At 39.1% G+C, this 16,552-nt stretch overlaps 1 protein-coding gene and 1 long non-coding RNA gene across 9 annotated transcripts in view; one reads left to right on the top strand and one right to left on the bottom strand.

The window, feature by feature from the left end:
* RAB3IP (RAB3A interacting protein) overlaps window positions 1-11,287 on the bottom strand; it is a 45,719-nt gene extending 34,432 nt beyond the window's left edge. Inside the window, exons 1-2 of one of the 8 annotated variants that reach the window (XM_067009742.1) lie at window positions 10,512-10,733; window positions 10,355-10,418 (exon numbers count right to left, since the gene is read on the bottom strand). Coding sequence is in view for 1 of the 8 variants with exons in the window: in XM_067009741.1 (XP_066865842.1) it covers window positions 10,274-10,314 (41 nt within the window). In the remaining 7 variants the exon portion in view is untranslated. Of the gene's footprint in view, window positions 1-378; window positions 438-10,273; window positions 10,734-10,950; window positions 10,998-11,062 lie in introns of those variants that run through there. The other 7 variants (XM_059080259.2, XM_067009744.1, XM_059080260.2 and 4 more) reach the window with 7 other exon arrangements.
* Window positions 11,288-11,307: 20 nt separating this feature from the next.
* On the top strand, window positions 11,308-12,817 carry LOC131766234 (uncharacterized). Its single transcript, XR_010835838.1, has 3 exons — window positions 11,308-11,579; window positions 11,784-11,858; window positions 12,506-12,817. It is a non-coding gene; the product is annotated as an uncharacterized lncRNA (long non-coding RNA).
* Window positions 12,818-16,552: the final 3,735 nt, after the last annotated feature.

Below are 16,552 nucleotides of genomic sequence, written 5' to 3'. Positions count from 1 at the left end.
TCAAGGTCTTCTATGATCTGAATCCAATCTCTCTTCCCAATTTTTTTCTTTCCTACAATAGTACTTCGATAATCATGACTAATACTTTCCCACAACTTCGAAAAATTCCCAAACACAAGCATCAATATACCATATAATTTCATCATAAAATACAAAAAAAACCTCATTCTTTAAACTGAAAAATTTTACTCTCACACTCAATTAAAAAAATCGTTGAAAATAAGACAAGTAAAAGTAGTAAGCTACTTTTTATCTAAGAAAGGAGAAAATACAAATTTATTTATATATATAATTATATATATACTTTTTCATATGTACTTATATTTTAGAAATGGAAGGATACACCAAAAACTAATTTAAAAAAAAAAAAACAGTTACCTTTAGGAAAGGGTGAGAACAGTCAGAGGAGACAGGCATAAAAGCTATACTTTTCCAAATGTGCCCTGCTTTGTAGATTTGAATTTGAACTTGGAACCACAAAAATGATAAAACAAAATTAGATTTTAAAAAAGAATATCTAAAAATAAAACAAATGAATCTAGCTGTGTACTAACATGGTAGTTTTAACCAACATCAAAAAGAACTATTTCAAATGATTTTCAAACATAGTAATAAAACTGTATAGCCCTAGTGGAATATATTCTAAGGTCAAAAGGAAGTTAAAAAAAATCATACACTATTTTTAGTAATCATATTAGTAGGTAATGTTGATACTGCTATTCTGAAACTATTATAAAAGATAAAACAAATTATATTAATACCATTCAGAACTAAGATTTTCAACATGAGAAAAGAGATACAAAATACACAATCAATGAATTTAAAACTCTGAAGTCCTAAATGTGAATCAGAAATATCAGGAAATTTTTTTCTATTTAAAGAGATGTCTACCTTTATCCACTGAAAAGGTATAACAACAGCAACCAACTCAGGAGCAATGAGTACCCCTTGTGCCCAGAGTAATACCATTTCCTATGGAAAAAAGAACAAGGGCTCCTCGGAGAAATGGCTGATTCCAAGCCCTGGGCAGTAAATGTACAAAAAGACCTTGCAACATCTTGTTTTACCAGGAAGCAAGAAAGCTATCAAAGACTACTGGAGTGGTATAAAAAGGACTCCCACTAACCAAAGATGGGACAATCTGAACATCAAAAAGGATAATACCTGTAAAGAACAAAAAATAATCCTAAACCCATGAGTTCATGATTATACTAAAAATAAGACAAAACAAAAAAAATCTCACTGGTCCCTTTTGATCAGTGCTATGGAACAAATTCACTATTTTGAAAACTGGTAAAATAAAGGAAAGAATCCAGTATTTACCCTGGCTTTCCTATACATTAAAGAACTAAATAGTTTATGAGGAAAAATCCTTCTTTTAAAAGAATCCCACTTAATAAATATAACTTTGCAATCCTAATGAAATAATGAGTCTAGGCAACACTTATCAATAACTATTAAAACCCTAAGGTAAAATCTGGGGCACTTTATAATTAATGGATAAGAATGACAGTACCTGAACTCACTGATGACATTATTATCACAAAAAGGGAGAAAATCAGACATTATGAGAATTACGTGGTAAAACAGGAAATGAACAGTACCACCATCCATGAAGCATTCTTGCCCCCCTAATAAGAAAAAAAAGATCCCAATCCAATCAAGCCTGTAGGTCTTTATCAGTTTATAGGAAAGAGGCCAGAGGAACATACTAAAAATAACATCTTCATCAGTTTATAGGAAAGACAGAGCCTACAGGAACATATTAAAAATAATACCATATGGACAAAAACAGAAAAATCTAGACTTTGGGAAACTCCTACAGGATAAACCACCTGGTTTTTTCAATAAATAAAAGCGGAAAAAAAGAGGGAATTTATAAAGAGACTTAAGAGACATAATGAAATATAATGTATGGACCTTGTTTGAATTCTTATCTGAATTAACCAACTGTAAAATCATATTATAAGACAATAAAGGGAACTTGAACACTGGATATTACTGATATTATTATGAATTTTTGTCCATTTTTAGAGATAATGGTATTACGGTTACACACACACACAAAATTCTTACCTTTTAGAGATACACACGAAAGTATTTATAGATGAAATAAAATTATCTGGATTTGCTTCAACATAATCCAGGGGGAGAAGGAGGGTATGGGGAGCTGGGCCATCAAACTTCCAGTCCCCCCCAGTCACACAGGATTATAGGGTGGTTTCTCTCATAATAACAGTTAATATTTACTGAGCATTTACTAAATATCAGGTATAGTTCCAGTACATGTACAGTTGCGGAAGCTGCAGCTTAGGGTAGCCAGTATTAAAACCTATGTCTGGGACTTCCCTGACGGTCCAGTGGTTAAGATTTCGCCTTCCAATGCAGGGGGTGCAGGTTCAATCCCTGGTCCAAAAGCTAAGATCCCACAGGCCTCACAGCCAAAGAACCAAAACATAGAACAGAAGCAATATTGCAACAAATTCAATAAAAGACTTCAAAAATAAATAAATAAATAAAAAATAAATAAAACCTATGTCTGTTGGACTCCAGAGTCCTAGCTCTTCACCACCACACCACACTACTACTACTAGAATTGCTTTGCCTTTCCACTGTTAGATGGTTCATGTAAAAACGTTTCTCCTTAAGCTGAATTAAAATCCATCATCCCTGCAACATCCACCCTATTTTTCCTATAAACACTCAACTATTCTTTCAACAAATATTCATTGAGAGTCTACTATGTGCTAGGCTCTGGGGAAAGAAGATGATAAATCATCTCTGCTCCCAAATAGTATCAATATAGTAGGAGACACTGACAGTGGCAATGATAGTGTGATAAATACTATAGAATATGCAAAGGCTACAAAGAGACCACACAGGAGGGGCAAATAAATCAGAAGGAAAGGACTCCCAGAAAAAGTGAAGCCAAGGAAAAGACCCAAAGAAGAGTAGGAAATAATGAGAAAGATAAACCCCCTGGAAGGACTTTCCAGGCATGTCTAAGGTATGAAAGCAAAGTATTTATGGAAAATACAAATGTTGCATAAACTGGAGCACAGGCTAGGAACATAAGACCCAAACCTCAAAGAGAGGCAGGTCTGAATTCTGCTTCTATCAAGTTATTGGGCCAATGTGTGCCTAGGTTCTCTCATCTGGAAATCTGTAGCTCGGTTTTCTTCCTCACAGAGTGAGAATTAAAAGAGAAATGCAAGTAGTATTTCGTAAAGTAGAGCATCTCTGAGCAGTGCCTCTACCTATAACACATTGTTTAAATTCCAGTCACTCCCAAAAAGGAGATTATTTTAAGATTAAATGTAGTCCCTTTATCAAGCATGTGAAATTTCCATAAAATGTTTAGCTTAGCTGGTAATGAGCTGCCAATCAGACTATTCTGAAAATCTTTTGCTCTTTCAAATAGTACATGGGAGCTTTAAGATTTATTTTGTATTCAGAGTTCTTATACGAATAACATAAACTATTTTTAAGCAGTAGTACTCTTTGCGTTAAGTAATAAGTAATTTAAAAAACTATTTTCAAGCGGAGATTATCCCAATTCATAAACTAAACTTGTTAAGGAACACTAAAAATGAGTAAAAAGGACAGCATTAAATTCTTATGGGTGAATTAGCAACACAGCTTGGATGGCTGTATTATTACTCAGCTTTAAGTAATAAAGCTGATTTCTAATTTTAAAAAAGTTGATCAAAACCATTTGCTTCTGATTTCTAGTATGCATTTCATGTTATTTCTTCTTTGCAGAAGTCAGCACTATCACAGCAAAAACAGCAGTCAATATTTACTGAAAGTTAACTATGTGTCAGTTAACTATGTGTTGTTAAGAACTTCATGTGTATTAACTCATTTAATGAATGCCTAGAAAAAATCTTAATGAGTTATATACTTATTAAATATATTTATACATATATTATTTTAGTATAAAATAAGTGTACTTAATTTTTATAAATTATATTTATTCTAGTTGGAATGGAAGATGTCTGCCAGCTTCAACTCCTCAGGGCAAATGCTGGTACTAAGTTCTGAGAACACAGATATGAAAATGGACTAAAAAGAAGGTGCATAGCCTATCATGAGCCACTAAATGATTACCCTCTGGGTTGGGGGGGAGAGGAGGAAGAGAATGTTTCAAGGAGAAATAAAAATATAAGTTAGATTTGAAATGCTGAATAAGAGTCTGTAGGGGGGCTAGGCAAGGAAATACGACAGGACAGTCAAGGAATAAGGGTTTGGCACTAATGAAACTAACCAAAAAAAAAAAAAAAAAGAGTGACAGAAAATAAGGCTGGAGAGGCAGATATGCAACAGATAATTAAAAGCTTCATTTAACATGGAAACAGCTGCTTGGAGTTTATCCAAGAGATGCTCAGATCTATGTTTTAGGAAGTACAGATGTACTGTGATGTCATTAGAAAAATGACTCCTGAGGACTTTAACTAGAGAGAGGAGACTAGAGGCAATTGGTTAAGAGGTTATTGCAACAGGCTAGGCAAGAGATTATGAAGGTCTGATCTAATGCCAAGATCACGCATTGCAAATGAGGGGATGGAGGCATATTTATCTATATATATAAAAAACATTCAAAACAATTCATTTATATTTCTACATATACACATATGCATTACGTTATTACATTCTATATGTGTGACATATACACATATACATTATGTACATTATTCTGTTATTCCTCACAGCAGCCCTTTGAAATGATTCTTATGTCTATTTTACAGGTATAGAAACTGAGGATCAGAGAGATTAAATTAATTTTGTCGAGGTCAAACAGTCAATAAACAACCCAGCTAGGATTCAAGCCCTGGTGCGACTGACTCCAACACCTGACTCCACTACATCTAAGAATCACTTAAAAGGTAAAACTGATTGGAGGTCAGGGGTAAGACTCAGATAAAGGTTACATCAAGACAGAGGATCTCTAAGGCAGTCTTACCCAACCAACCGTAAGAAGAGAACAATCCAAACAGAAGAATCCTATTTAATCTCTGAACGCTTGTTTAATTTCAGAAAGAAAAAACTAAAGTTTCTCTAATGCACTGCTATTGAAATGAGCATTTGCTATTACTTTGTGTTCTTTCTCGTTTTTTTTCCTATATTCTCTTTGCTATCATCATTTCCTTATCTATTTTGCTGCCTTGCTGGAGTTTAAAATAAATACTTATTCAGCCCCTTATAGCTCTTGATGGGGAGGCGAGGAATAGCATATAAATAAAAATCCACAGAAGCCTGGTTTTACTATAGTGGCCTTATGATGTATTCAAAAACAGTGTGGATATTTGTTACTAAGGAATTAGTGTTAATTTTTTAAAGTGTGTCATAGTATTGTAGCTAACTGCCCTTATCTTTTAGAGGTACATACTGAAATATTTACAGATGAAATTATACAATTCCTGGAATTAACTCAAAATAGTACAGGAGGGGGAATAATACAGGGAAGTATATGGGGCAGGACTGACCGTTGCTGATGGGCTAGATGATGGGAAATTTGAGGTTCACCATACTTTTGCATCTACTTATTGTATTTTAAATTCTCAATAATTAGAAAGCTTTGAGATTTATTCAAATACTATATAAAGGAAGAAAAAACAAAAAGGTGTATATATAAAAAAATAATTTTCTCATTAACTTTCCCTATGATTATAAAGTTGGTTTTCCAAACTAACATTTTGGCTGTAGCAAAAAAAAAAATTTCACATTTACATTTTAGGAAGCAGTCTATGTTTATAAGTGTGAATTTAATTCATAACCCAAGGGAAGTATTAGTCAGATGGTCTGTCAAGCTTACAATCTTCCCACTCTTATTAAAACAGACCACAAATTAATTTCCATTTACTAATTCCACAGGATTTAAATGTACAACCTAACATATTGAGAGATGTTAATTATTGCAGATTCTTAAAATTAAAGGTTTTCAGAAAATTCTCAGAACTTACTGGGTTACTAACACTGTATTTAATTACAAATTCTTGGAACAAAAATGTAAAAAATAATTGTTTTCCAGGTTTCTTTTCCTTAAAAGTGGAAGCCTCTTTATCTTATGTATGTAAGAATATATGTCAACTAAATATTCAATAGGCACTGAAGTATATATTGAATGGATAAATAAACAGTAAGACTCTTTAGAGAGGGAATAAATAGCAGAGCAGAGAAGAGTAGAGACAGTGACTCCTGGCCACCTTTAAAAATTGGAGATAAAGGGCTTCCCTGGTGGCGCAGTGGTTGAGAATCCGCCTGCCAATGCAGGAGACACGGGTTCATGCCCTGGTCCGGGAAGATCCCACATGCCGCGGAGCAACTAAGCCCGTGAGCCATGGCCGCTAGGCCTACGCGTCCGGAGCCTGTGCTCCGCAACGGGAGAGGCCACAACAGTGAGAGGCCCGCATACCGCAAAAAAAAAAAAAAAAAAAAAAAAAAAAAATTGGAGATAAAACAGCAAGTACCCTGTAGCAAGATTGATGAAACTGAATTTTTAAAGTTTGGGGAAACCTGAGCATTTGATCAAATGAGCTTCAGAAAACCTTCTTTCTAGTTCAGATTCTATTATTAACTGGCTGTGTGAACTTGGGCAAGTCACTTAATTTCTCTGAGCTTCAGTTTCAACATCTATAACAGTGGTGTTATCTCCCCTGCCTATACTTGAGAAAATCAAATGGCTTAACTGTCAATGTAAAAATGTTCTAAAGATTGTAGAGCATAACACAAATGTATAATATCTATAAAGCCCTAAGAAGGAATAAATGATTGGGAAAATAACAAGAGCACAGAAAGGAGTCTGTCTTACAAAACAGAAGGGATCCTTGTTTATCCTTGTTTAGATAAAGGAGAAGGAAGGGGAAAACTAAGTCCTTCTGAGGTATAGTGTTCAAATATAATTCTCTTCCCAACCGGAAGTTAATTAATGCACATTTACTTACTGCTTTTCTAACTTACTTTAGTTGTTCTTGTATACGTTATCCTGATCTGTCAATCAGATGCCCACAAACAAACACTCAATACTATTATCTGGACACATCAAATGACAATTCACTTATTTAATTGGTTCTAAGCTATCATCAGTATGCTCCTTTACAGCTGTTAACTATAAGCAACAGATCTCTCAAACTTGAACTAGTTCAATAATTTCCATTATTTTCCCTCTGATCTAAGTTATTTTAGCTTATGGTTATAGCTATGTAATTTCGTGTTACTGATATCCTAAGATAAATCAATATTACTTTTTCACTTTTTTCTATGTACAATTGAAGCTTATGAAACTACCTCACCTCATTTAGCTTTAAGCTGAAAGGGAAAGCAGAAGGGAAACAGAGATGGCAAGTTAATGTTACCTGTTGTAAGTAACCCCTCCCTTCCCTTAGTCCCCTCAATTCCCACTTTGAACACTCATTTCCATTTCTACTGCTAGATCAATTTCAATACATCCTAACATTTTTTCTCACTGACCATCCATCACCAAACAGCACAGTACCTACTGGGTTCCAGGCCCAATGCTAAAGCTATAAAATGGGGTAAGAGGAATCAAAGCCCTACCCCCAAAGTATGTGTACACTAGAAAAAGATACGTCATTGTCAACAAACGTTTACAAACACAATGTAAATATCAAAATAAATACCAAAATAGAGGCATATACTCCATGCTTTGGAAGCATAAAAGAAAAAAAAGATACATACTACATGGCAAAGTAAGGACAGCAGTACAGAAAAAAAAAAAGAGAAACTAGCTAGAAAGGAGTTTTCCAAAACTCAGATATTTTATTTTAGGATATCAGGTGTATTTAGGTAATTCATTTAGTAACCAATTTACTACACTTTGTCGAACTACATCTTGACCAGCACTATATAGGACAAAGGTTTAGTTTGAAAAGGTGCACTCCCCTCAGAATATCCTCAAAGCTTTCCCTCAACACACAAGTACCTCTACCAACTCATCCTTCCTTCCTCCCCACTCTCTAACTATTCTAGCACTGTGTCTTATCTGGCACTCATTAAAATTACAACAACAACATATGTGAAAGTGCTTTCTAAATTTTGAGGAACTTACAAAAGATATGGGAATGATTACACAGCCCACCTTCCAGATGCCTTAAAAAGTCTTTCCTTTAACCCCCACTGTGACATGCAGAGTAGATACTCAATGAATATTTGATTTAAAAATCTCCAGCGATACATTAAGAATTACTTATTACACCAATATTAAGTATCTCATAAAAGCTAAATTAAAACCAATTCTTCAGTATTACAACCTATGCATGAAGAAGTAGTAGACTGTAGTGGTTAAGATCATGGACATCAAAGACGAACTACCAGACTCCTAATTTAGTGCCCTCACTTAATTAGCTCTGACCTTAAGCATCCATCACCTTAAGCTCCATAACCTCTCAGTGCCTCAACCTTCCCAACTATAAAATGGGATAAAGTATTACCTAACTCCTAGGTCACTGTGAGAATTAATGAGTTGACATAGTGTTTACACCACAACCTGATACACCATAAGCTCTAGACTCCGTAGTAGTAGCAGCAGTACTGGTACCACCATCATCAGAAAACTTGGATATTTTTTAACCAGAAATACAAATAATAATAACACTTTTCATCTATGTGTCTTCTTATAGTCACAAAGCTCTTTTACAGAAGGTATAGTTCAGGAATGGAAGGAGCAAAACTGGTAGGAGCTCCATTTTGGGCAGTCACTCTCAGTGTTTAATCCTGGCTCTGCAATTAGTCAGCTATAGGACCACCGACAACTAAGTAACCAGAGGCAAGTTATTTCACTTCTCTGACCCTCAATTTCCTGATTTGTAACATGCAACACCACCACCTATACTCCGGGAATGTGCTGAGGACTAGAGGAGTCAAGGTACTTTAAGTAACAAGCAGGATGCATGGCACACTGTTGCGTTAACATCTGTTCCTCTCCTCCACCTCCCACGTGGAGTATCTCATTTAATTCTCATCTCACCATTATGAAGTTCTTATTAGGTTGAGCCATATTAAAAACAGCTGAATACTGGCAAATTCATATGGTTCAACCAAACACTACATCCATTTACAAATGGAGAAAATAAGCTCAGAGGTTAAACGCTTTACTCAAGGTCATATGCACGGTAAGTAACGGAGCTAAAACTTTAAAAATAGACAGTTTTTCATTAAAATTGGTTCAGCGAGTCCTGCTCAGAAAGGGAGGGGGGAAAAGGTAAACTAACTACAATAATACATGTGAAACTACTGTAACCTACAAGTTTTTGTTCTGCCATATCAAAAAACAAGATGATGATGTAGACTGTCTTCTAAGACTCTTTCAATTTAAAAAATTATCTGTAGAGTGTCTATGCGTGTGTTGCAGAGGTTGAGGGTGTAGTGAAAATTAAAGGAAAATAATATCATCAAAGGAAGCACATGCATAACTACACCAATTCAAAAAGTACAGCTGGATCTAATTAGAAACTCCACGAATTAGCAAATTCACAAAGCAGCTGAACATCAACTATCCATCCTGGCGAAAAGTTAGCGGTATTCCATACCACAGATGAGGTGTTCGCCAAACACACAAGGAAGAGTTATACTAAATGTATCCACTTTGGTTCACAAAGGTATGTACCAATATATAATATTACTGAAATGGAAAAAGAAAAAAGTGAAAAGGCTTTTCTTCTAATAGTAAGACATACACTACTGTAGTAAAACTATATAACTGCTAAGTTTATTTCTATACGTTCCACAAGGGCTTTAGGATTATATCACATAAACCATATTTAGGATACATATCTGTCCAAACATGAAGTGTCCTATCAAAATGCACGGCACTAGTAAATAAATAGCAAATGTTAACTGAACAAGGTCCCATAAAAGTGGTGGAATATTTACCAGTATCAAATATTTACTATAATTGGTCTACAAATCTATTCTGCCTCTTTTCTCCTTGAAGTGCCATTCACCATTTTTTTTTCTTTAAAAGGGCATGAACAACAAAACATGAATGAGGATAATGAACAGAAACCAGGTCTTTCAATAGATTTACAATAGAACGGTTTTGTTTTTAATCCTCTTATCGGCCTCTCCTCCAATTATGTAATCATTCCACGGCAAAAGATTAGATGGCTGTTTCCCTACCCTGCAAGGAATAAATTGGAGGGGGAAACAGAAGAATAGGAAACAGGTATCCTAGGAATATGCTACATTTCCACGCAACTAAACTGCCTCTTCGGAATCAGTATTAACTGAGCGCTCTTAATTTTCAAGACCTTACCCTTTAGCCATTACAGATTTTTTTTCTTTTTTAAATCCCATAACAACTGACAACTCTTCACGTGCTGCAGATTCCACCTACCACCATCACTTCCAGAGTCCATTAAACTCTCTTTTCCCCGGGCGGTCGGAGCGAGTTATCCACGCTGGAAGGGCTGTGTAATTACAATTACGTCTGTGCAGCTCGCCTCAACTCCCCGAAACAAAAGTCAGGCTGAACTGAGCTGCCTCCTGCCCACCAGGTTTCGCCGAAACCTCCCGAGGGTGACCTCTACGCCTTGACTCGGTGCCCAGCTCGCCGTCTCCTAAGACCCGCGGTCCACGCCTACTGCCTCGCCCCGTCCAGCGCCGGCCTCCAGACTTGTTCGCGAACTCTCCTTACAGCCCCCTCCGCAACCCCGGGCCCCCAGCTCCCGGCCGCGCGCGCCCAGCCGACAGGTAACCGGGCGCCGGGCTCCCAGCCTCAGCGCTCGGGACCGCGCAGTTAATGAGTAACGCGCCGGGGCCCGGGGAGGAGCCGCCGCCGCCCGACGCCCACCAGCGGCCCCAGGGGGCGCCCAGATGCCCCGAGGCCCCGCCGCTGCCTCCGCCGGGGTCCCGGAGCCCGCGAGCCCAGGCGGGGGAGCGCGCTCGCTGGGCCAGGACAGTCGGCCGGGTCCCCGCGCGCCGCGCCCTCACCTGCACCTGCCGCGGCCGCCCCTCCAGGCCGGCTCGCGGGCGGCGGGAGCGCGGGCACCGAGGGGGGCGGTGCTCCGCGCCCCGGGCCTCTCCCTCCCGCGGCCGCACTCACCTGACCAACCCACCGCGGCCGCGGCCGGCGCTCAGGGGCGCGCGCAGAACCGCACACAACGCGCTCCGAAGGAGTCACAGGCGGAGGAGAACAGCGGGCCAACGCCGCTACACTCAGCCGCGGCGGGTGCACTACCAGGGGGAGCCGCCGAGGGAGCGCGGGACTGCGCCTGCGCCGGGAGCGGGGCTGGGAGCCGGGAGCGGTCTGGCCCCGCGGAGGGAAGGCGGGGATGGGGGCGGGGCGGGCGTGGGGCCGGTGGGGCCGACGCGCTCCCGCGCCCCCTGGCGACAGCCGGGGCTTTCGCAGGTGCCCGGCGCAGGCCCCAGGTGCCTCCGCGGGCGGTTTCCTTGGGAACAGGGCGAGCTGGCGGTAAACCTTGTTGCCCTGGGCTCGACAGGCGATCTCGGGTTCACTTCGAGTGTGTTGGGCTCTCCAGGAGTCGGAAAATGAACCTTCGATGTGAGTGGAGGACAGCTAGAACCAACCTGACACTCAGCGCGTATATGTACCTTACAACGTATGTGTCTGTGTGTGTGTCTGTGTGCGTGTGCGCTCGTGAGTGTCTGTTGTCTCTGGGGGGGATGGATGGGAGGAGCGGGAGTCTGATAGAACCTAGATCCCAGCATTCTAGCAGCTGCTAGAGCATTCGAGAATGTCGTTTCTGCACCTGCCTTCTCTCATCTTTTGTGTCAACTCTTTGATAACTTCCACCCCACTTTAGGTCCTCCAGAGAAGAAACGTGAAAACACAAACCAGGCTTCCGAAAATCTGATTCAAAAGAGGCAGTCACATCATGGTATGTCTCTATGTTTAGTAAAAGAGTTACATGCAATTTGTGTGATATATGTATTGAGTAGGACCCCCGCTCTGTATAGTGATCACATTTATTAGAGGCAGTAAATAAGAGTAGGTTATGTGTGGATGGATATAGGAATCAGAATTCCTGGGTTTGAGCTTGGCACCTACTAGCTGTGTCAGTGACCTTGGGCTAGTTGATCTCTAATAGCCCCAGTAAATGGGGATAATAAGATTACCTATGTAACTAAGTCGTTAAGAAATTAAATGTCTTAATATATGTGAAATACTTAGTGTACTTCATGACACAAATATGAATATTTGTGTCTAATATTTGTGCCTAATGAATATTAACTATTATTAATAACATCATTATTATCATCCACCTATAATAAAAACAGAAACCCAGAAAGTCATTATTTACTCTTTTATACTCCATCTCCAATATATCAAGTCCTATCCGTCCTATTTTGCAAATAATTCTTAAATCTACCCTATCTGTTATTCACTGGGACTAGACATGACCCTACTCATTAACCGACTTGTAACTATTCTCCCTTACACCATGTCATTCATTCATCAAACTTTTTTTTTTTTTTTTTTTTTTGGTACGCGGACTTCTCACTGTTGTGGCCTCTTCCGTTGCAGAGCACAGGCTCCGGACGCGCAGGCTCAGCCGCCATGGATCACAAGTCTAGCCGCTCCGCAGCATGTGGGATCTTCCCAGACCGGGGCATGAACCCGTGTCCCCTGCATAGGCAGGCGGACTCTCAACCGCTGCGCCACCAGGGAAGCCCCATCAAACATTATTTATGCTCGATCTACGTGCCTACTGCTAGACATGGGAACAGAGAAACCATTACACACAATCTCCATCATCCAAGCACTCAAACACAGTGAAGACAACAATGTGTCAATAACAACTAAGTGAGATAAATAAACTCCTCATACAGCAAACTACTTGGGTTCTCCAGTCTTGCCATACTCCTTCGTACATGCTGTCTTTACATGTGCTGCTCCTTTTTCTTGTTATGCCCTGACCCTCCATCTTTTCCTTACCTAGCTAATTCTTGCTTATCCTTCATTATTTCTGCCCAGGCATCAATTCCATTGTGAACTCTTACCTGTTTCTTGCCACCCAGCCTTATCCCACCCCAGAGTGGGCTAGGGGTGCCCTTGACTGTACTCTTATAGCACTTTATCTCTTTATGTCTAGCACTTATCACATAGAACGGTAGTTGTAGTTTTGTCTATTTCCTTATGAACTTTTTGAGAACAGGAACAAAGCCTGACATGTAAGAGGACAGGCAGAAAATGCAGAATGAGTTAATGATATACATGTAGATATACTGTCTTGGTATATAAATGTTTAGAGGACAGGCCCTATGCTGTGTTCTACATAGGACCTAAGATATCGTGCATCTACAGGAAATAGTGAGCAATAGCCATGTGCCTGAGTCCCATGTTGGTCCACCTGTCATCCACAAGGCTCTTTGGAATGGACTTAGAGGTGTTTCCTCTCACATACTTCACCTGCTAGCACAGTTTGAGAATGAGAAGAGCTATCTGAGTAGTTACCTATAGAAGGACTTTAGTGTCCTTGCAGCACAGAGACTAAGATGCATTACAGAATGTTATACACTCAGAATCTCAGCCTGCAAAATACATAAAGTGTTGTAAGCATCCTAAGTTAGATTGCTCAGCCATATACTAAAGTAACTCCTCACAAACTTTAAAAACATGATGATGGATTTTATAGTGTGCTCGTTTGCCTTCTTTTTCTTTCACTAAAATATAAGTTATACAGTTAATGTCAAATAAAATAATATTTTTTTAACCTTAAGACTTTCCCATCCATATCTAGGGCCAGAAAACAAAGGACTGCAAATATCTAAAAATTTTTAATTGAACAAATCATTCTAAGGTTGTTATCCTTAGTTACAACTTTTATTGCTTGTTTGCCTCTGTTTTATTTTCAAAGTTCAGAAAGTGTTGTATGTTTACATGGTACTTTCTGGTTTCAAACTGACTTCAGATTAATTATCTCATAAGCCTTTTATAAAAAGCAATTTGATGTGGTGTAAAGGTAGTTCACCTTTACAGATTGGGAGCTTGGACCACCAGAGTTAGGGCCCTGGTCTTCAGAACTCAGGGTAGTATCTACAAACAAATGAACTTTTTAAAAAACGCTTTTAAAAAGCACACTGGGCTTCATGTCCAGCACTATGGCAGACTAGAGATTGGCTGATTCTCCCACCAAATGCTAGATTAAATATATAAAACATCTTATGAGGTATATCAATAAGCTTACAAGAACATAAGAAGCCCTCAAGGGCAAAAACTAGGTAAAAGCAAGAACCTAGACAGTAAATAATAACAATGCAAAATGAAACAAACAAACAAAAAAGCTGGTTAGGGGAAAAATGTACCAAAAATAACCTCTCATTTCCTTGTCTAGCAAAATGCTTACTTGTGGGCCAGTGCTTGTGTCACAGAAAAATTTGCTTTTGCAACTCCTGTACAAAGCAGAGTTGTCTTTAATGTATCTTTCATGAGATCAGTTGTACACAACTCTGCATTTCATGCCCCTTTTTTGATGTCAGAATAGGCAATTGAAAAAATCAGAGGGCTGAGAGAAAGGGCTGACAGAAGGGCTTAGACTCTAAAATGTATGATCCCCTACAAATGAGTCACTTTAACAAGCTACATATTTATAAGGAAATGTTTTGAGAATTGGCTTTGGATCCAGTTTATTTCACAGACACACAAATTGCCATCCGGTAAACAAATATTTATTTACTGCTTCTCTATGCCAGGTACATAAATAATCTGTAGTAAGAGGGAAGAGAAGGAGAGATGAGACACAACGAGAAGACCTCCTACCTTCCCCACAATGTTTCAGTCCCAGGTTCTAGTCTATTCCTGAGTCTTCTTTCATCCCTGCCCATGGGTTCTGAAAACAATCCTATATCCTTAAAATAATTCCCCCATTCTGCTTTGAATGGATTCCTGTTATTAGCCACCAGAAAATTTTCCTAAGTAACATATTTTCATGGAAAGATTGGTTTCTGTTGCAGTTAAAAACTCAAAATAACACTAACTTAAGCAAAATAAAGTGTATCCCTCTCATGTAAGTGTAGGCAGTGCAGGGTTGATATGATGGCTCTCTGATCATCATGGACGCAGGCTCCTACCCTGTGGCTTCACCATCCTGAAGATGCAGCTTCTACCATCAAGCAGGCTGCTCAAGCTCCAGCCATCACATCCTTATTCCAGGCAGCAGAAAGGTGATAGGGGCAGAAAAGAACATCCATCTATTTCAAAACACTTGCAGAAGTTGTATACATCACTGCGATTACACCACATTGGTCAACACTTAACTATAAGTGATGTTGAAACATATAGTCTCTATAGTCTATAGTCTATAGTCTCTATTGAGTGGCCACGTGTCCAGCTAGAAATCAATGGTTCTACTACTAAAGAAAAAGGTATTGGATTAAAAAAAAAAGATATTGGAAACAACCTGCAGTATCTGGCTTATCATCTGATATCAGACTTAGGATGGGAGAAATGGTGATAGGGTAGAACGTACAAATAGAGCAAAGGCATTGTAAGGAAAACATGATGGTGAACAGTGCACTGGGACAAGCATAGGTAGATAAATAAGCCTGGAAATATGTGGGAGCCAGATTGTGGAAGATTTAAATGCCAGACTGAAGAATATGGAATCCGGTACAGTAGTCAGAAGAGAGTTCCTGAAAGATTTTGAGCTGGAGAGTGAAATGATCGAACCAATGCTTTAGGGAGAATAACATGGTGGCAATGCCTAGAATGTACTTGGGATGGAGGGGGCAGGGGCGGGCGGGGGATGCCTCGAGGCAAGGAAATTAGATAGGAAGCTACTACCAGATAGTGAGTGCCTATACTGCAAAAAAAACAGGAAAGGGGAAACATTTCAAAGGACGAATTTGTCAAATGCAACAACTGAGTAGATATCTTCCCCTCTTTCTCTCCCCCCACCCTCCTTCTCTAATGTTCAGCATCATTCTACCTTTTTGAGATCAGCACAGTGATTTTATTTGGGGAAGTACCCTCCTACCATGTTCAGTACATGTGACTCAAGTAGAACTGAATTCCCTCCGCTTCAGGGGTGAGCATGTGACCCAGGCTTAACCAGTCAGAGAATCCTCCTGGTCTCTGTGATTAGTTCCTGATAAGCAAATGACTCAAGCATGGCTGATAAAAATCAATTCTGGGACTTATGGGAAATTGTTGGGAAAAGTGAATCTCTCTTTCTATGAGGATTGCTGATAAGATTAAATGTAAGATTAAATATAAGATTAAATGAGGCTGCTGGCAGTGATCTTGCCACCCAGTGGAGAGCATGCCTGAGAATGGAACTAACAGGGAGAAGGCAGAACTGAGAGATAAGAAAACCAAGTGTGGGTCCTGAGGACATTATTTCACTTCCTGGATCAAGCTGTGACTGAAGCTGGAGACCCTGAGCTTTTTAGTTATATGAGCCAGTAATTATCTCTTAGCTTAAGCCAATTGGTGTTGCGTTTTCTGCCACTTGCAAATGAATATACAGCAAATAAAGGCAAGCAAGATAATTCCAAGCCTTAAAAACATTACCATCTACCTTTGTCTTGCATAGTATTAAAATACTTGGTTCTGATAAATTTTATCTGTTCC

Source organism: Kogia breviceps, chromosome 12, assembly GCF_026419965.1.
Source record: "Kogia breviceps isolate mKogBre1 chromosome 12, mKogBre1 haplotype 1, whole genome shotgun sequence".
In the NCBI taxonomy this organism is placed as follows: domain Eukaryota; kingdom Metazoa; phylum Chordata; class Mammalia; order Artiodactyla; family Physeteridae; genus Kogia; species Kogia breviceps.
The sequence above is the reverse complement of the archived record's forward strand: the minus strand, read 5'-3'. Positions and strand labels throughout refer to the sequence as shown.